This window comes from Aspergillus lucknowensis (assembly GCF_044049455.1).
Source record: "Aspergillus lucknowensis strain CBS 449.75 chromosome Unknown BJX67scaffold_1, whole genome shotgun sequence".
NCBI lineage: Eukaryota > Fungi > Ascomycota > Eurotiomycetes > Eurotiales > Aspergillaceae > Aspergillus > Aspergillus lucknowensis.
This window is the reverse complement of record NW_027263545.1, coordinates 1,429,292-1,449,377: the sequence shown is the minus strand read 5'-3', so window position 1 is coordinate 1,449,377 and position 20,086 is coordinate 1,429,292. Positions and strand designations below refer to the sequence as shown.

Here is a 20,086-nt window from a genome sequence, read left to right as displayed (position 1 = left end):
CGCCCACATGTTGCCGGTAATAATACGCTTCAAGGTCCGACCGCGGGGAGCCGGGGAACAACAGCCACTCGACGCCTTCACTCTCGGCCACTGTTGGCGAGCCTCGGCCCGATCAGGCTCGCTGAATGAAGCCCGTATTTCACCCTGGCTGTTCCTGGCTTTTCCTGGCTGGTCTTCCTGCCCCGGCCTTGAGGAGTCTTAGACGTTGAAATTCCAATCCAGGGTACCGTGACGAGCCCCGTGAGAAACTCCGGACTCCAGAGCGAAATTGCCTCGGAATGCGGGGGAGCCTTCGCGAATCATGACGGCTTGCTCTCACGCTGGAAGCTTCATCCACGGCATAGTAACAACTTGAATCATTATTATTGAAGAACTCGCCAATAAACTTACACAAACGCGAGCCAGACTCCCTTCATCCGTCCCGTTGATCCGATCCGCGAACCCTGGTCGGCCTGGCGAATTACTGCGTCGCTCTCCTGACAAAGCACCATCCATGCACACATGCACAGGGTATCAGACTATCAGACTATCAGCGCTGGACTCGAACGATTTCCAGTTGCTGAACAGATGAATGTGCTAAGCTGTTGTAAATAACAACCCGCCCACGGTCAAATCAAACATCCCATGAACAGGCTTTGCTCCACGCCACGCTAGTACACAAACAAGCCAAAAGTAAAGACAGAGAGAGGCAAAAAAAAAAAAAAAACATCCAACGAGTATAAACAAACATTACACTAGCTATTAAGATGAGACGTAGTCTCACGACACGGTCTGCATCGCCGAAGCCGCTTGCTCTTGGCTCTCAATTGCCTTGGCCTTCCGGCGCGGAACATGCACAATGCCACTGCGCAGCTGATCCAGCTTGACCACCCCCGGACCTGTACAGATTCGCCCACTCTGGATAAGATTACGCAGCCGTTTCCGCCGCGCTTCGCCGCCGCGCTCCTCTGCACGGCCCACGCCTTCATCCACCCACTCAGTCCGGAGGACCTTGAAGCTCATCCCGTCGTGGTTCTGGTCCCAGTGCCGTGATTTGAGGCCAAACAGCACGCTGGATTCATATCGCTCGAGCTTGGGGAGAATCAGCAGCGTGATGTGCAGGTCCTTGTCGGATGGCGGTACCGGCGGTATGCGCGGTCGCTCGTCCTCCTTGACGCCCATATCCTGGGCCGTCTTCGGCGCATGCTGGAAGGCCTCCTTGATCTCCAGGTCGAGCATCTCAACGTCTACATCATCTCCCCACGCGCCTCGGAAGAAGCCTGAGTGGATCGCAGCCGCGACTGGGTCCGAATCATCGGTATAAATTCCTGTGCCCCACAGTGCACGGCGCGCACAGATCTCCTCGCGATGACTGGTATCGATTCGGAAGCGGGGAACGCGGATGGTGAACGTGCAGTTCTCCTTCCCATCAAAGCGTGGCAGAGGTAACGGGGTTGTAGTATACCCGAATTTAGCACTCTCCAGCGTCGCCTTGGAGGTCGGCACTCCAATCCGTGGAGCGTACAAGGTTGAACCAAGATGGTGGCGAGGAAGCTGAGCGACGCTGGAAAGCACCGGTTCAATCGTGACAACGGTTCGAGGTTCGCGCATAGGGGTTAGGGCGGTTGATGAGCCCGCAGTTCGGGGGATATGGTGGTGGTGATGGTGATGGTGGTGATGATGATGGAGTGCTTCAGGCGCAGGGCCATCATTTGCGGGTCGATGGAACATATTCATGGGCAACGGGCGGTGCGAATTTCCAAAAGGAGAATGCTCCTCCTCGGGTTTGTGATGGTGGTGATGGTGGCTGTAGACTGTCAGTATTCCAATATCACGGGCAAGGGCAACCAGTTTGAGGGAACTTACTGATGATGGTGGTGATGAGGAGCTCGGCTTCGTCGACCACCACGAACAGAAGCTCCTAGTCGTCCATCTACACCATTCTCACCCTCCCCATGATTCTCGTCTTCTGGCCTCCGAGCTCGTTTCCCGGTCGCAGACAAAGGTCGAGCGATCTTAGATTCGTCCGTAGTGCTCTCAGTATTGACGGACCGAGCGGTAACACTATCACGCTTGAATGGGCTGGAAGTCATTGGAGTCGAAGGTCCACTGCCGGTGCTTGTAGCGGTGACACCACCAACACCGCTTCCAATTCCCGCAAAGACTCGGCCAAGTTCATTCTTAATACCCAACTCGCCGGCCGGACCAAGGATTTGAGCCTGCGCACCTTGAACAGCTTGAGGTAGAGGTGATGCTCGGCCCCCTCGCTTGGCATCTAGACCCACCCCGAGAAGATTGCGATGGTGTAGCAACTCATCGCTGCCTTTACGCGGCTGGTCGTCCGGCGGGGGGTTCACAAACGAGGAGGACGGGCCGGATGAAGTACCAGAGTAGAGACGGGGTTCGGGAGGTCGCTTGCCCAAGTACGACGGCTGCGGAGACGTCGCCCTGTGGCCTTGCTGAGTCTGCGCCGAAAGTGGATTCTGGCGAGTCCCTCCTGGCTGTGAACCGAGTGACTTGGTGTAATTCTGAATGGCGCCAAATCCAAAGCCGGAGGTACTGGCCTCGGGGGCCGAGGAGCGCTTTGATTCTGGCGAGGCGGGCTGCGAGCGACCTAAGTCCCAGCTTGACGAAGAACCTTGCGGGCGGCCAGCTGCTGCGTCGCGATCCCCGTAGAGTGAGCCATACCTAAACGGTGGAGCACTCGCCTTTGCCTCCGGCTGATGTGACATACCTCGCTCACGCTCTCGCTCCCGTTCTCTATCTCGGCGAGTTTGTTCCTCGGCCCGTCGGTCGCCATACAAACCCCCAAACCGGCCGTTCTGAGACTCGTGACCCAGGTAAGACGGTGGTCGCTGATGCGGCGCCCCGAACGAGCTCTCTCCTGGCACCGCTGCCGGCCGCGCGAGTGGGCTGTAGCCGGCTGGTCGCGGAGGAGCCTCGAGATGTTGTGGTTGACTGTTTGGCCGAGGCGGGCCGCTGAAGCTCAGCCGACGCGAATCGCTATACGACGGTTCGGCAGGTGAAACCTGCGGCGATGGGTGCGCGGAGCTAGGTTTGCTTGAATACTGCGAAGATGACGACAGGCGAGACAGCCCGCCAAACTTGGGCTGCTCCGGCCCTGTAGTAGCAGGTCCACCTCCCGAACTCGACCGATAGGGTCTACTACCAGGTTGTGTATTCCTTGGGAACGGCTTCTCAGGGGTCTGCGATCGACGAAAGATCGGGTAATCGAGGGGGGAGGGTCGCGCAGGAGCAGTGGGAGGGGACATCGCACCGGCGGCCGAAGGGGGCGGAGGTGGTGGCGGCGCGCTACCGAAGGGGCCGGAGGAAACAGGAAGACGCGAGAAAATGGACGAGCCTACATCCCGGTTGGGTCGGTCAGCGTCCGAGCCTAGCATGGACGATATCGACATGCCGCTCCCTGGACGATGATGAGCCGCGGTGCTGGGAGGCTCACGCGACAAGAATGGAGTGGAGAGGGTGGAGGGATTTCCCGATTGACCACGCGACGGGTAATGTTGCGGTGGAGACGGGGGAGGCATCCGGCGAGGACCCGATGGGGGAGCAGAGGGCTGATCTTGTTGGCCTAGAAATTGAAGGAGAGACACGAGCGCAGACGTTAGCCAGTTGAAAATTCCGAAAGTTGAGTTCAAAGTAAGCGAGTTGGAGGTGTGGGAAGGGAGGGAACGGGCTTTCGGATGAGGTGTCTCCGGCTCTCGCGCGGACTAACTTCGCTTCTCCTCGCAACAAGAAGAATCAGAAGAGACCCGACGCCTGACACTCACCAGAAAAGGTGGAACTGCCGCCGCTGCCCCAAGACCGGCGGCGGGAGTGGTCATGCGACTGGGAAGGGTTCATGTCGCATGGATCGGGAGAAGCGAGGCGAACCGAACAGGGAACGACAGGGCAGCAAAGGGGGAGGGAAGCGACGTGGAGCGAGAAAGTAAAGGGAGAGAGAGGGGAGATAGAGAAAATACGAAGCGGAGAATATGAGAGGGAAGGGAGAGGAAAGGTTGATGGGGGTGAGATGGGAGGGATCTCAGATGGGAGATGGAGGAGGAAAGATGATGAGACGAGGCATTCTCTTCCCTTGCAGATGATGATGGGCAGCGGATGAACAACAAGCGCCAACGGCAGATTCACAGATTCGCAGGCCTCAGGCCTGAGCGTTTTGGGCGGGCTGGAGCTGAACCCCGTGACTGCTGCGGCCCGTGATTGGCTGCCCACACGAGCTGCTGCGGCGCTAGTCCTGCTTGGGACACGGTGCCCTGGCACCGTGCACTAGGCCCATCTGGGACTAGCGCTCCCGAGAGTGCCTCAGGCGGCAGTCGATCAGGAGCCCGGCGGAGCAGCCGCTGATTGGCCAGACCGAAACTTTGGGTTCCTTACAATGAAAAGCAAAAGGGTGAAGTACTTTGTACAGGGGGTGGAGGAGGTGCGAGGTGGTTAAAGGGGCGTGTTGGGGCGAAATAGAATCTCATCACTCACCGTCTTGCGAAGGGACACGGCTCTCCCGGCCGCTCAGGTTGCGACGATGAGGGGAGGAGTTAGGCAGACTTTCATCTCGAAGAGGCCCCTCACGCGAACCACGGTTCGCGTGCGATACACCTCTCCGAAGTGACGCATACTGGGTTTGACGTGGTGGACCGCCCTGCAGAGAGTAACCGGAGGCAGCAGGCGGTTGAGACGACCAAGGGATCTCGTGTTGTGCTGGTTGAGGCGGGCTAAATTGATCGGAGGAGGGACGGAGTGGTCTGTGCGAATACGAGGACGAAGACGAGGGTGCCGACCGCGGCGGCGCAGTGGCAGGAGGAGGAGGTTGAGCAGGAGACGGAGCGAGGCGAGCGTCGTGAGCGGGCGGTATCGAGAATGTCTGCGGAGGAGGGTAGGGAGGGGGGATCGGATAGTACTTCTGGTAATTCATCATGACGATAACCAGCGCCAGCGACCGGGACAAGAGTGCATCTGACACTTGCCGAAGAAGAACTTTGAAAAGCGGTTGAATGAAGTCGAGAGGGGAGCGAAAATCTGGAGAGATGGAGCAGGAAGGAAGATGCAAATTACGGTGAGAAAGGACCGAGAGAGGGAGGAAGAGTCAAGCAAGGAAACAAGCAGAAATCCTCCACGCGACAGAGTAACTCAAGCTCCTGCGAGATCTCTTGGAGGCGTCGGAGCAAAAGGCCAGGCCAGCCAATCCTAAGAATTCACAGCGGGGAAACGGTCGATCCGCACAGAGTCTGCTTAAGGCATCATTGGGCTCCTCTCCACCAGAAGATGATCTATGAGATGCAGGCAACGTGTCATCCACGGATTGAGGATCTCTGCTGAGCAGTCGCTTCTCGACCTTCTGCCCACAAGAAACTTGGGCTGCACACACGAGGCAGAATCAGCGCCTTGAGATACATGATTCATGTCATGGCCAAAACAACAGAGGTCGGCATTGCCTGCAAGGATCTGGCTTGGAATGCCCAGTTTTATACTTATACCGGTAGAGAAGGGGCCCCCGAGCGCGGTCCCAAGGTTCTTGTAAGCTATGAGCCTTTCCTTTTCTGTACGGTTTGCATCTCCCTCTCCCCTCTATCTGCCTCATCTATCTATCTTTTCTGTTACCATATTTCGTACTACTACGAGTGGTTCCCCTTTCTGTTTGGTTTTCCTTCTTCTTTCCCGAATGCCCACTCTTCGCACCTCTTCTTGACCCCTTGCCTCCTTCCCTGCCCCACTGCCTATTTATGGGAGGGCAGGCGCACTCTGTACCATGCTGGCGGAGTGAAAGAAAGAGGGATGAGTTCATCGCTGCTAATGCGAGGCTAGCATACAACACGGGTATAAACCAATGTACACCGTCCAACGGGACTTACTCCAACCACAACGCCAATTGAATCGTGATTTCTACATCAAAATATCCCCTTCATAACCCGTCGCAGATCATCCATCAAGGAAAGTCGTATCCTCTCCCTCTCCGCAACCACAACCGTAACCGATCGCAAGACGAGATCCTGCTTCGCATCGCGGTACGAAAGATACCCGCTCTCGTTCAACGCGCTCAACTGCTGCGCCATGAGACGTGTCCACGCCGTCCGCCGTGTCGGTGTTCGGATATCCAGAAATAACGTGAAAGGCTGCGTTGGGTCTTCGTCGAATAATCCAACGGTTGTAGTCGTGGGTTTGCCGTCATGTTTCTCGGTAGCGTTCAGCCGTGTGTTCAAAGGGTGATTTTGCGCAGCTAGTGAGGCTTGGAGGGGTTCGAGATAGACGGTTTGTAGTGTATGCGATGCTCTAAGGTCCACGGGGCTGTCCCCGATGAGGAGGTCATGGTTCCGCAGCCACAGATCGACCTTGACGCCGGTACACCCGGAGGCAAGAGCGGTCTCAACGGCATTGTAGGTCGCTCCTTCCATTTGTTGCGATGGGCCATAGACACAACTGGGAGAATCGGCATGGCTGGCCCACCGATCGGCCGCAGCTGTTGTCGACAGCTGGATGAAAACGGGGATCTCCTCAGTCATAACGGGTTCAAGGAAATAGGACGCAATCCGTGGTAATTGCAATAAAAATTGTGCCACGATACTAGACGACAGTCAGAAACCCAGAAACAACGCAATATGCGCGAGGTCGACCTACATGAACATCAACACAAAACAGAGTAGCGGGAGGACACGCTCCCTCCACCGTCTCCGTAGCCTCGCATAATATTTCTTCGTGAACGAGAGGATCTCCGGATGACAGTCGACTTCGGTTGGGTAAGAGCGAAGCGGATGGTCTTCAAGAAGTACCCATGAATAAGAATCGTACTCGTCGTCCTCATACTCATCCGCCTCGAGAAGCGGCCGTGTGACACGGAGTCCCTCTAGGTCTCTCCGGCTGGCCATCATTCCTCGGCAGAGAAACTCAACTCCAGGGCGTGTATTCCCCCGTCAGACCCCTCCTATCCGTCGTGCGAGACAAGCTGGGGCCAGGCGTCCAACTTGGAGCGGTGAGGCAAGGCAAGAGCTCAAGCAGGGACGGGAACACAGCAGCTTCGATTCGACGTCAGACTGGGAGCTCGGGACATTTTTCAAGAGTGAAGTTGAGTCGGGTGAGGAAGTGGTGATGGTGAGGTTGCGGGATGAGCCCATAGCACGCAATTGTTGGTCGAGATGGTTCATACATCACAATGGGGCCGTTGGCGAACTAGTGGAAGCTAAAAGACCGCTTCATTTCTCTCTGAGATGCCAAGATCAGGCAAGGTCTTGAGACACCGAAGACAATTTCTTCCAGTTCCCTCTCATAACAGCTAAAATTCCTGCGGACTTCAAACTCACAGCAAAGCCACTACAGATCGAAGTCGTCCGGCTCGGGTCTCAGTCGCTTTCATCAACGTTGGCTGAACTTCGAATCTCAGCGCTTGGATGCTTTACGATCCTCTCGGGAGTTACCCGAGAGCTCCGGAAACAACACTAATTAACTTATCTCTATCGTTCTGAGCTATGTGTACAACGCCTATTCTGCTATGCATCAAGTAATAGCCATCTCCGCTTGCCATCACGGCGTTCTCGCTCCCTCTCCAAGCCCCATCAGCCCGCCTGCTAATCCAGACATTCGACGGCTCAAAAGATCTTCTTCGCTAGCCAAACTGCCCACACTATGGTCTCTCTTGCGCCGAGGAACTGGACTCACAGGGTCGGAAGCCCATTCCATCGTGTTTAGTATATTGAGATGGTGAGGAGCCAATGGCCGCCGCTTCCCCAATCCCTTCGATCGACCCATTCGGCCCCGAGAAATGCTTCGGTCTCTGGCATTCGGTGCTAGCGCTTCCCCGTTCTCAAGATTGTGGTCTTGCAGAGAGGGCTTTGGCGCTTCGTTTCCGTCCCGGAGGCCTGGGTCGCTGGCCCGTCGCACCGCCTTGAGAGAGGTCATCTTCCCGATACTCATTTCCAGGGGCTTATCTTCGTCTGCTGACGAGTCGCCAGTCAACGACCGTTTGTGGTGACGAAGGGAAACCTGGTCGGCAGCGACTTTCGAGCTTTGAGAGCGTGTACCGAGGCCAGATGGCAGTGGTCGCCTCGCTTCAGCCATTGCCACGTCGGCCGAGTTTTGAATCCAGGTGGCACACCGGTTAATGTGCTTCCAGCTGTCAGGGAAGAAGCCCGCCATCTGCATGAACCCGTGAGAAACTCCAGGAAGCAACGAGACCTCTACGTGGTCCTTTTCATTGAAGGCTCGATGAGATTTCTCAAGCCCCAGCTCCTGCCTCTCTTGAAATCGGCGCAACTTGGCTTGTCTGAGCCTTCCGGCGAAGACTACTGTATCGTCGACCAGGGGATCTCGCTCTCCTGTCAGGATATAAGTCTTTGGGAACTGAGCAAGAAGCGCCTCGGGCGCGAGGACGGGAGAAAGGAGATAATCTGTGTTGAAATCCGGGCGGTTGTGGGGTCCGATGTAGAGGATGATCATAGCTCGCATCATCTCTGGCGACAATATCCGATCATTTACATATGATATCATTGACGACACAGCCAGCCGCGTTTGAATCTTCTTCGGCTGGGTATTCGGATGGTAAGCGGCCTCAGTCTCTGGGGTCGCCCGCTTGTCTTCATCTACGACCGCATCTGATGCCTCTTCCGGGAAAGTCTCGGCCTCGAGGTCTTCCACCGGTATTGGGGAGTCCTGTCGGAAATTGTCGAAAGAAGTCCCAGGAGTGGCATATGGCGTCAACCTCTGATAATCCGTGTCCTTTCTTCGCCTGACGCTCTGGCTGGTACTTCTCTCCTGGATCAGCGCCATCTGTTCCTCGGTCATCCAGCTTTCGATCTTCATATTCAGCGCCGGGTAAGCGAGAACTAGACCAGCAGGCCCCGGAAGCGAGCCCTGGGCTTGTGCCGACGATGCTCCACTACTGCTAGATTGGAGCACCATCAACGCCGTGCCGACGGCAAGGTTGGCTCCCGCACTGTCACCTGTGAGAATGATACGAGGCGGTGCGTCTCCGCTAAGCCCCAAGCAGCGGCCACGGGTGGTGATGATCGAGTGGTAGACATCGTAACACTCATTCAACGCATAGGGGTACGGATACTCTGGCGCCTTTTTGTAGTTGAGACTCAGAATGGGAAGCTTGGTCTTTCCAGCCCAGGCAAGTAACCGATCTTCAGAGTGCCGAGGCGTCATAGAAACAAAGCCACCTCCGGGGATATCAAGGATGAGACATGTCTGATCCCGCAGAGCACTCAGAGGACCGTCAAAGTATAGCCACGCATTGGTGGGCTCATGGTAGACTGACTGATGAGGACGGGGGATGCGTATAGCACGGGGTGGATACCGCATTAACCGCGGGCGTACTAAAGCTGCAAGGGCCCATAAATACGGCGTCGTGCCTTTATTCCACGAAACACGCATGTGCTCCAGGGTCAGTGTGGCTCGGACACGGCGGACCTTGTCATCTGCCTGCTCAGCCGCAAGGAGATAATAGGCTGTGCAACCCAAGGACGCAAAATCCCGGAGCCAATTCGGGCGGACCTTCATGGCAGTCCAGAACCCTGCATCCAACGCCGTTGTGATCCATGTTGCGCGGAAGAAGGACCGAGAGTACAAGTTCGCTAGGGGCTCAGGGCACTCGAGGCCCACGATCTTGGCGAAGTTCCGGGACAGATACAACCACAGAATGACGATGACTGTTGTTTGCCACGCGCTTAGCTTCTGCGTGAGACGGGACGATATCCCCCGGACGCCGGGAGGGCCGTGCCTATTTCCCCTTTTTGACATTAATCCAGCGGCTTGTGATATGGAGACATGGGCTTGTAATACATACTTGAAGAGGTAGAACGACCAGAATAGGAAGACAGCCAGAACCTGGACCTTGCGGAACTTGGTCGACGGCCTCCCGAGAACGTGATCTAGTTGATTTCTTAGCGTTACGCAGGGCATATTCGGACCATTTCACATACCTATCATCTCCACAAAGAAAATCAAGAGACGGGGTTAGGTAGTATGACACGGCCACTTCCGAATACTCCACAAAGCCGGTGTACAGAAGATCGTAAAATGAAGAGAATCTTGTGACACCAACAGATCTTGCAAAAAGAGAGCGAAAGGAGGAGAGAAGAGAAGGTTGATATGGAACGTCAATCCATTATAGAGGGCCGGTGGCTGGCTGTTAGCCAAACAAAGGGTGAATACAACAGGTCAATTATTCACAGAGACCAGACAGAAGAGGCCACTGCAAAGAATCAAAGGGATAAGCTACACCAGAGCCAAAGATTTGGAATGAATGCATAATTGAAGACAACGAGCTTACAAACTCCGTCGTGGTCCATGGACACGCATCATCGTCGCAGAGAGAAATGCATGTGAAAGTCCCCACTAGCCCACTTGCCTCCCACTCCTGCAGTCAGATCCACTGGCGCGTCCTGGGAGGAGCCAATGCAAGGAAGCGGTAAGGCGACTGGCGGCTTCTTTCGAGTCAGTGAATCGCCATTAGCGCCAGGGAGTGCAGAGCCTTTCTTGGGGAACGCATGGTTGGTTTGGCCCGATCACATGCAGAGGGTCTGGTGACGCCACGGGTCACTCGATCGGCGGCCACTTAAAGCAGCGCCGAATTTTCAGGATGCAGTCGATGCACGAGGATTTGGAAGGACAAACAGCTGCACAAAGGTACCTTTATTCTATTGCCGTTGAGATCTTCGGTCATGTCCGTCGACAAAAGTCCCGCCCATGAGAGACCTGCCAATCGCAGAGCCACACTTCAAACGCCATCCCTAGGAATCCGGCAATACAAATACCCCCCGAGTCACTGACTGTGGTAGCTCCAAGCGAGAACTCGCGGTCCTCGCGGGGAACGCGGTCGCCAATTTCGGCGAATGTATTGACGTAAACTAAGCCCCCCAGGAGTCCCTCCCAGAAAATCACGATAAACACGAGGTACACACTTGGGATGAAATCAAACAGAGAGTGCAGTGACAGCACTGCCAGATTGATAATCTGTAGGAACGAGGGAAGATACAGGTCGTGTATACGGAAGAATGGAGTAGAGGACCGCGAGATGAAGACGCCGACCTGATATATCGCATTGTACGCTGGATAGAATGCCCGGAAATGCTCAAATGGAGTCTCCTTAAGTGGGAACAATAAGGTCGGGGACACACCCTGGTTTATCGTGTACTCCGCAATGTACACTAAGAGGAGCGGAAGCATGCTAGAGACAATGTCAACAACCCCTTGCAGGCTAATTCAGACACAGGTATACTCACAACGGGAAGAATAGCCCTCGAGCACGTTGCAGGTTCGCTTTCAGGCTGTGCCAACCAAATTCGCTTTGTACATGTGTGGATTTGAGGCTTCGGACGGAATGAATGGAGGAGCCGAGCAGTCCTTCGCTTTCATCATCACCGAGATCTCTGGGGACGCTCTCATCCGCATGCCTTTCTGCATCGGTAATCCCATGATAGCCAGATTGTATCGCCGAACGAGGTAGGATGAAGAAGAAGCTAACAGCTAGGATAGCCGGCAAAAAGGCGGAAGCCAACAATGTCGTTTTCACTTTGAGACCTAGGGTCGAAGTCGCCAGCGCATAAGAACCAGCACCGGCCAGACCAGCGGCCCCTGTTCCACTCCCCCAGGCTGCGAGGCTGAACGGACCATAGAAGTGTGTCAGTCCGACAAAACTCAGCTCGCCAATGCCGCTCGATAAGCTAGCCAGAACAATGCCCGCGAGTTTCGAGGAGATCGTCCCGCCATCTACATACGCCGGGCTTAGCGCCACCACGAGCATACCCAGAGCAGAGAGGAAGACACATATAACGATCCGCATAGAATAAGGAACTGCGTGAATGAAGTAGGGAGCGACTAGCTTAGTTGCGAAGGAGGGAAGCACATCGGCCAGCAGGACGACACCTTTAGGGACGTTGGGGCCGACCAAGTCCAGCGCCGCAGATAGAATGATGACATAGAGCAGGTTGTTGATCAGACCTAATGACCAGGTTCAGCCAGAGGCCGCAATGGGTGATTCGACAAGAAAAGGCGCCTACCAAATAGCCAAAACGCAACGCAGACCTTGCGGTCAGCGCCATGAAACAAAGCCGCAAGCTGTGCACGAAATCGGACCCATGAGGAGGAGGGGGTGCCAGGAAGAGGCAGCATTGGTCCTTCAGGCATAACAATGCTCGGAAGGCTGGAGCGGTTAGTAGGCTACGAGGGTGCTGTCGAACAGCGTAATACAAGTCAAGAGCTTAGGTATGTTCATAGAAATACAATCACATTGTCAAGAGATGCAAAGGATCCTTACAATCCAAGGATGGCGAGGAGTTCGGAAGGTAAAAGGAGGAGGGAAGGTTGAGGAAGTCAGATTCGGTGGTCGCGTGCCCTTCGGCTGGAGCGGTGAGGCGGCCCTCCAGATAAGACAGCCAGGAGCTCCCGAACTTGCCGATGCATTTTGATGCTCACGATAAAAGATTATCACGCTAAGAAGTTTGGGATTGATGTGCAAAAGCTATTTTAACTGGATGGATACAGGAGCCTCACAATTGCAACCTCGCAACAGTCGCCTTTCCGGCTCTGCTCTCATTGGCTCGACCAAGCTCACCACTGATCCAAGCTCCAATTCTCGACATTTCCTCGAGATTGATACCAGTGTGCATTCCGAGACCATGGACCGTGTGGACAAGGTCTTCAGTTGAGACGTTGCCCGTCGCACCCTTGGAGTACGGGCAACCACCAAGCCCGCCAACACTGCTGTCAAAGATCCGAATTCCGTGCTCTAGCCCCACAATAGTATTCACCAGTGCTTGGCCGTACGTGTCATGGAAATGGAGGGCTAAATCGGTGTTGGCGATACCGGCGGCCTTAAGAGCTCGGAGAAGCTCCATGGTGCGGGGTGCGGTGCCCATTCCGGTGGTATCGGCCACCGACACTTCATCGGCGCCCATCTCTAGCAAGGTCGCTGTAATATCAGCCACTTTTGACGGTGAGACATCTGGGCCTTCGTATGGACAACCTAGCGCGACGGAGACATATCCACGAACGCGAATGTCCCTTGTCTTCGCCAAGGCTACGATAGGACGAATGCGTTCCAGCGATTCTTGGATGGTGCAATTGGTGTTCGCCTTGGAGAACGCCTCTGTGGCTGCAGCGAAAAGGGAAACCTCCGTCGTTGTTGGAGACTTGGTTTCGGATCCTATTGTGCTAGCCGGGACCCCTGTGGCATCCATGACCTTGATGAGGCTCTCAAGTCCCTTGACATTTGGGACAAGGTAATTGTAGGCAATGGCATGTTGAGATTGCGGCGGAGTTTGTAAGAGGTGCTCGCAGATTTCTGCAGTACTCGCCATCTGTTGTTTATTCCCGATGGTCAGCATACAAATGAACCCTCCTCCATATCTCGGTTGTGGGCGGTCCGGATTTAGAGACTTACCTGAGGCACCCATTTTGGGGGCACGAAAGACCCCGCCTCAATTGTCGTAACACCAGTTTTCGCAAGCTTTCCGATGAGCTCGAGCTTTGTCTCGAGTGATATAGACTTCTTCTCATTCTGGAGCCCATCACGAGGGCCTACTTCGACGATGCGGACATGGTCCGGGGTTAACCGCGCTTCTGTCGCAAAGCGCCTTGTTAGCTGAGGAGCTCGGAAGGGGGTCAGGATTCCCAGCCGAGGACGAGGCTTGATCATGTTGATACCGCTCAACAGAGACAAACGAGTGAGGAATGGTGGCTGCAGCACATCAAACAGAACAGCAGGGAGATGAGATCAGACCATGAAATCTCCGGATTTCTGGAACTCGTGCGGAGAAGCACAAGAGGTTAACGGCGGCAACCCCACCTGACCCTCTCTGAGTCAGCCCCGGACCTGGAAAAAATGGCTTCATCCCACTCGAGGATCGACTTTGGAGTATATTCGAGCCTACACCAGTCAGCTTTATTTTCTTATATTCGGTCGTCGATATGGGCGGCTCCACAAACGACCCCCAGCCAAGTGGCTCTCTCCGACAGCCAAAGAAAAGGTTCGTTGGACGACGAACAGCAGACGCCCAAGCACAATATTCACCAAGCGCTCAAGATGTCGAATCAACGAGCATACAGAAGGGTATATACACTTTTCCCTCCCAAGTTACGGCTATCTTAGCACCGGGCAATGCTAACAGGTACAGCTGCCCCCAGAAGAACCCCCAGAACCCTGAACCAAGTCCCCGCCTCCATCCTTGAAGACCCCGAAATTCTCGCCGCTATCGACCTCCTCCCAAAGAACTACTCCTTCGAAATCCCCAAAACAATCCACCGCATCCGCACCTCCGGCGCCAAACGCATTGCTCTCCAATTCCCAGAGGGCCTCCTCCTCTTTGCTACCACAATCTCGGACATCCTCACGCAGTTCTGTCCAGGGACGGAAACCCTCATTATGGGCGACGTCACGTACGGCGCATGTTGTATAGACGACTACACGGCTCGCGCTTTGGGCTGCGACCTGCTGGTCCACTACGCTCATAGTTGCCTGATCCCCGTGGATGTAACCAAGATCAAAACCCTCTACATATTCGTCGACATCAGCATTGACACAACACACCTCCTCGCGACACTCGAGCGCAACTTCCAACCCGGAAAAACGATCGCAACAGTTGGGACAATCCAATTCAATGCAACACTGCACGGCCTCAAGCCCGTCCTCGAGCGGGCAGGGTTCAACGTCGTCATCCCACAGATCACTCCGCTCTCAAAGGGCGAGATTCTAGGATGTACATCCCCCAACCTGTCGGACCGCGAAGTCGACTACCTCCTCTACCTCGGCGACGGCCGTTTCCACCTCGAATCCGCTATGATCCATAACCCCTCAATCCCCGCCTACCGCTACGATCCGTACTCCCGCACCCTCTCCCGCGAATCCTACTCCCACGACGAAATGCACTCTCTCCGGCGCGACGCGATCCAAACCGCCAAATCCGCGAAGAAATGGGGCATTATCCTCGGGTCGCTAGGCCGCCAGGGTAATCCGAATACAATGGCGATGATCGAGAACCATCTCCGGGGTCGGGGGATCCCCTTCGTCAATCTACTCCTGAGTGAAATTTTCCCAGGAAAGTTGGCATCCATGGGCGATGTGGAGTGCTGGGTGCAGATTGCTTGTCCGAGGCTGAGTATCGACTGGGGGTATGCGTTTCCGCGGCCGCTTTTGACGCCGTACGAGGCACTTATTGCCTTGGGGGTGAGGGAGGATTGGGGGAAGACACATGATGGGATTTATCCGATGGATTTCTATGCGAAGGATGGGCTGGGGAGGACGAAGCCACAGACTGGTGTTCAGGATGTGCCGGGAACTGCCTGAATTTGTCACCCTTTTTGCAGGGTAATTAGCTTGCGACAACATTTAACGAAAAGGTTAATGAATATAGAATGCGGGATAGATTTTGTTCCCTGTGATTTAATATTACATAAACATTACTTTGACCATTACAGCAGCCATGATCTCGTCAACCCTTGACATCATCTGCGCTGTCCATGTTGGGATCACTGGCACTTTCTCTTCGGAGAGCGAGAACGCTCTTACTTGCCAACTCATCCGCCGTCCGTTCCGCGGCCCGCCACCTAGTGACAGCTTGCTCAACATCCTCAAACATTTCCCGCGTGTCGTTGATGATTCCGCCTTCGTCAATCTCGGGTGCGTACAATCTCCTCCTAGAACCGCCATCTCCTATCATCGGGAAAGCCGGCCCGAAACCACGCTGCGGGATTGGGTTGAACATTACCGCGTTGGCAAACATGCGGATAAGTTCTTTCTCCAGTTGCGTTGAGTTGACAATCGCTTTCGGCGGCATGACGTCCTCTGTTTTCTGCAGCAGAAGAACAGCATTTTTAGATGGCGTCGCTGCATTGGGAGCTGGTGATTCGCCGTCCGCAACCGGAGTGTTCGCGGCCTCCGTCGCTGCAGCCAGGGCTCTACTTCCCTGGTGAATGGCTGACTTGATAGACTTCAGGTCCTGCGGTCTGTAGATAAGATCCCGGTAGCCAGGGGCATCGCGTTCAGTCAGGGGTTTAGTGAATATAGAAGCATGCTTGTGAGTGGTTACATCATTCATAATTGGAGCACCGGTTCTTGGAAAGTTGCGTGCACACACAACATAAGGCGTTGATTGATTCGGATCCACACGAGTTAGCTGATGGATATCCGGTTGGTGAGGCTCTGGTTCTGGAACTTCACTGGGGGCACGTTTGCGCTTTGGCCGACCCCGGCCTGGGCGGCTTTCCGAAGTGGTAGCACCTTTCTGACCACTGCGATCAGGTTCGACAGAGTCGGTAATGTCAGCGGGAGTGCTGGGCATTTCGCGCTTGATTTCAGATTCATCGTCGCGCGACACAATTGACCGCCCGCGACTTCTGGGCGAGCCGGTGCTTCTATCCCGTTTCTTTCCCGCCGAGACCGTTGGCTTCTCTCCCTTCCTTTTCGCGGCTCCTTGGTCAACATCTGCTGCCTTCTTTCTTCCTCGCCCGGGACCCCTCCGGCGGGGAGGCTCAGGCTCCTCTGGAGTGGCTTCCCGGGAACCAAATGGTGACGGAGCTTTTTCACTGATCGGGCTTACATCTTCCGGACGAGGGCGATCTGGTGAACGAGGTGAATGTGGCAATGTGAGATGTGGAGCCCGCTTCCACGGCGTAAGAGATCCGGGAGTTTGGATCGACAATCGCGGCTTTGAGCCACGCTCTCCGGATTGAGCAGGACTGTGGACGGGACCAACCGGGGTGATGAGTCCAGAGTGAGGAACAGGAGCAGGCATTTGTAACACTCCGGCCGTTGGTTGAGGGGTTGACGGGGCCACCACGGGTTTGGAGGCTTTCTGGGCTTTTTTCTCCACCTTTGGGGTCTGTTGGGTCGGCGGTGGTAGAGGCGGTTTAGCGCGGCTTGACGGTTCAGAAACTGGAAGAGAAGGATGTTGTTGCGGCGTTTGGGGCTGGTGCAACGACCACTGTTGGAAGCTCGATTGAGGAGGTAGACGCGGAGACACTGCAGGGACAGGGGCGGTCGATGTAGCCTTCTTTGCAGGGGTCTTTGCCGTTGAAGGGGCCTTTTGCGACTGAGGAGACGGAGCTGGCTGATTGGCCATTTGTACGGGCTGCAAGGGCGCGCCTAACGGGGCACGACCAGGACCAGAACTTGGAGTAGGAGCATCCGTGGTTGATAACGGCTTTTTCGGCTGTGGCGATGGTACATTTGCGAGATTCTCTTGCGTGGGAACGTTTCGAGGTGCGGGTTCTGCTTGTTGAAGGGGCCGCGGAGCCTTTCCGTTGGGAAGTTGTGGTTGTGGCAGATTGGCTGCAGCGGGTTGGGTTTCCTTTGGAGGAATCAGAGACTGTGGTTGGGGTTGCGGTTGCGGCTGGAGTTGTGGCTGAGGTTGTGGTTGTGGTTGTGGTATCGGATGTGGTGGGAGGGGCTGTTGTTGCGGCGGGATATGGTGGGGCTGCGGTTGTGGTTGTAACTGTGGCTGCTGGTTTTTAGTTTGTGGTTCTGGAGGAAGTTGCACTGGTTGCGCTGGTGGCTGGACCTCCGGGGTAGTCGGTTGTGGAACGGTTTGAGGAGGTGGTTGCGGCTGGTCCTTGTGCTGAGACTCTATCTGCGGTGGTTTCGCGCCTACACTCGCCGTGGGTTCAACAGGAGCAGGCTTCAGTTCAGTAGGGGATCTGGCTTGTTCAACGGGTTTCTCGTTTGAGTCCAGGTCCATCGGCTCTGGTGCAGATTCATGTTTGGGTTGAGGGACCGACGGTGGTATTGGATGCGCGATCTTTGGTGCAGGTGATTCGTGCTCTTCCATCTGCAATCGCTCAATCTCGTCCCTGATTTCTTGAAACCGCTTCTCTTCGCTCCTGATCTCCTTGGTGACCAGCTCCTTATAACTAGCGTACAGACGCGATACCAACCCAGGAACAAAGTTAGCATGACCCCTTGTTCCATCAGACAGGCCGTCTGGACGTGGGCTCATGATCTTCCGTTTCTTAGGATTACTGGGGCTAGCTGCGTCCGGGTGCCGGCCATTCAATTCGTGCGTCGAGACAGAGCTAGGTGAGTCGGCATCGTCGCACATCAAGGTCGTGTAGAGGTCCTCCAGGGCCCCTGGGGAGAGTCTGTGCGCATCGGAAGCACCATTCTCGCGCACAAATTTGTTGTTACGCAAAAGATCAGAGATCGAGACAAAGCTCGATGGTCGTTTGTCAAGGGCGGCCAGAGACTGGAAGAAGAGAAGGGACTCAAGGGGAGTGTAAGCCGACAGAGGAGGCATCCCCCATTGCCCGTGTGACCGGCCACTGGGGGAGGAAGAGGGAGGAATCGGGGCCACGGTGATAGAAGGTCAAATGGGTGAAGAGGCCCGAGAGGTTTCTTGCAAAGTAGGTTGGTGGCAATCACGATTCGATGGTTGAATTCGCGCCCAAGAAGGAAATCGAAGATGGTGATCGAATCCGGGTGGCGGGTTCGACCATTAGCGCAAGGATGAAAGGGGGAGACGCCAAATGGAAAACACGACACGCGAAAGGCCACGTAGATAGATCTCAACGGATGAGAAAATTGAAGAAAAAATTTGTTAAAATTGAAAGGATACGAATATGTTTGAAGAAGGTGAGACAGGGATGAAAATCGGAGATGGAAGGCGGAAAATGGGCATGAAAGAGGACGTGAAGCCGAAGGGCAGCGACTGGGGAAAATCTCGAGAATGTCCTTCGTTTTTCCCAGTCCGTGCCCATAACGATACCGTCACGTGATGCAGATCGACGCCGGTCGTCTCGCCAAGGACGGGAGTCATGGTTACGGGACCGTCAAATAACCAATAGCCGTATGTATCGTAACCGCTTTTCCAGCTGAGCAATGCAAAATGACGACACCAGTTCCCCCTGCACCACCCACGAGCTCCCGATGGCTTGAATGACGGGGGTTCATCACTGTTGTGCATCGCCTTGCCGGGAGAGCAGAGTTCTTGCAAGCAGAGAACAGGGCAAGATCAAAATGCGGCAACTGACAGAAATAACGGAGGACATTGAGTAAGCCCCGCTGGTCACCCAGCCCGAGTCCACAACCAACTCGAAAAGATGCTGAAGGAATATGATACCGCACTGTTACAACGCCCCACCGTCAGGGGCTTTATGAGAAAAAATACCCCTTTCTTTGTTGCTGTTGCAGCATCCATGGATCTATAAAAGCCTGCAAGACAAGAAGACTGCATCTCAGGATCAGAATGTGCATGGAAGAGAGCTGTAGTGCAAGCATTCGTCTCTTATCGCTATAAGTAGACATCTTCCAGCTGTATGGAACACGAGCTCTCCTTGCTCTTCACACTGGTTGCAGCAGGGCTGAACCTGAAGAGGCCGGGAGCTCGCCCGGCCGTTGGTCCCTTTGATTGTGATGGAGTGTAACTCTCCAGAAGTGGAGAGAATCAGAGAACTATCAGCCATGCAGCCAACCTCAGTGGCCATGAAGAGCTGCCATTTGGGCCCAATTAACTCGTTCTTGCAAGTGAAGAGCAACCGTCCATCTCCCGTCCCCTTTCCTTCTGTCCCAGCATCCCTCGGACGCCCCTTGCAACTCCTCCTTTCTTTGCTTCTTTAGCCTTCTCGCTCGTCAAATGACTCAAGGAACTCAGGGAAGCTGAGATAAACATCGAAGCAGTTGGCCCCGGATCTGAAATTTGGCCTTCCCCCTTTTTGCGCTTCTCTCTTGCTGTTGTGTTGACATTTCATTCCTCCGATCGTGCAGGGCCCCTGTCAATCCATCAACAACCGCAACCGACACTAAAAAAGTGGCCCCTCCCTCCTGACCCCAGCTTGTTAAGAGGAGAAAAAGAGTGCAGCAAGGCTATCTCCATTCTTCCTCCCAATTTCCCTCATCATTCTCCCATCAAAGCCTCATCAACCACCTTTCCCCTCCTCGGGCCTTCTTGAGTAATCGACTTTCAGCTGGTCCTGATTTTCGTTCATATAATATCTTAATCTTTTCATATTCTTCATCGGTGACGGCTACTCCTGAAAGGTCGTCCCTGGAGTGCGATAACACCCTCTGCCGCGGCTCTGTTCAACCTGTCTTCGAGCCGCTTTCCCTCGACTTTTGTGTTTTGGCGACAAAATACTCTTGATTTTGTCGCCTAAACTCACCGAGTTCCTATAT

General features: G+C 54.8%; 5 protein-coding genes across 5 annotated transcripts; 1 reads left to right on the top strand and 4 right to left on the bottom strand.

Moving 5' to 3' along the window:
- Positions 1-31: 31 nt before the first annotated feature.
- Positions 32-4,227, bottom strand: BJX67DRAFT_340294 (uncharacterized protein). The gene is made up of 3 exons (XM_071027777.1): positions 3,768-4,227; positions 1,846-3,568; positions 32-1,786 (listed from the first exon to the last, which is right to left on the bottom strand). The coding sequence occupies exons 1-3, from the start codon at positions 3,838-3,840 to the stop codon at positions 760-762; spliced, it is 2,823 nt and encodes a 940-aa protein (XP_070891736.1). The 5' UTR covers positions 3,841-4,227; the 3' UTR covers positions 32-759.
- A 1,294-nt stretch (positions 4,228-5,521) lies between these two features.
- BJX67DRAFT_340292 (uncharacterized protein) lies at positions 5,522-7,461 on the bottom strand. The gene is made up of 2 exons (XM_071027776.1): positions 6,607-7,461; positions 5,522-6,552 (listed from the first exon to the last, which is right to left on the bottom strand). The coding sequence occupies exons 1-2, from the start codon at positions 6,855-6,857 to the stop codon at positions 5,880-5,882; spliced, it is 924 nt and encodes a 307-aa protein (XP_070891735.1). The 5' UTR covers positions 6,858-7,461; the 3' UTR covers positions 5,522-5,879.
- A 45-nt stretch (positions 7,462-7,506) lies between these two features.
- Positions 7,507-13,621, bottom strand: BJX67DRAFT_369293 (CLN3 protein-domain-containing protein; the record flags this gene model as incomplete). The annotated part of the gene is made up of 7 exons (XM_071030740.1): positions 7,507-9,712; positions 9,770-9,865; positions 10,700-11,152; positions 11,208-11,925; positions 11,985-12,127; positions 12,478-13,283; positions 13,367-13,621. 7 exons carry the CDS (start codon positions 13,619-13,621, stop codon positions 7,507-7,509), a joined length of 4,677 nt encoding a protein of 1,558 aa, XP_070891734.1.
- A 174-nt stretch (positions 13,622-13,795) lies between these two features.
- Positions 13,796-15,341, top strand: dph1 (2-(3-amino-3-carboxypropyl)histidine synthase). Its single transcript, XM_071025125.1, has 2 exons — positions 13,796-14,035; positions 14,100-15,341. The coding sequence occupies exons 1-2, from the start codon at positions 13,894-13,896 to the stop codon at positions 15,266-15,268; spliced, it is 1,311 nt and encodes a 436-aa protein (XP_070891733.1). The 5' UTR covers positions 13,796-13,893; the 3' UTR covers positions 15,269-15,341.
- Positions 15,342-15,344: 3 nt separating this feature from the next.
- On the bottom strand, positions 15,345-18,735 carry BJX67DRAFT_340287 (uncharacterized protein). Its single transcript, XM_071027775.1, has one exon. The coding sequence runs from the start codon at positions 18,210-18,212 to the stop codon at positions 15,414-15,416; it is 2,799 nt and encodes a 932-aa protein (XP_070891732.1). The 5' UTR covers positions 18,213-18,735; the 3' UTR covers positions 15,345-15,413.
- Positions 18,736-20,086: the final 1,351 nt, after the last annotated feature.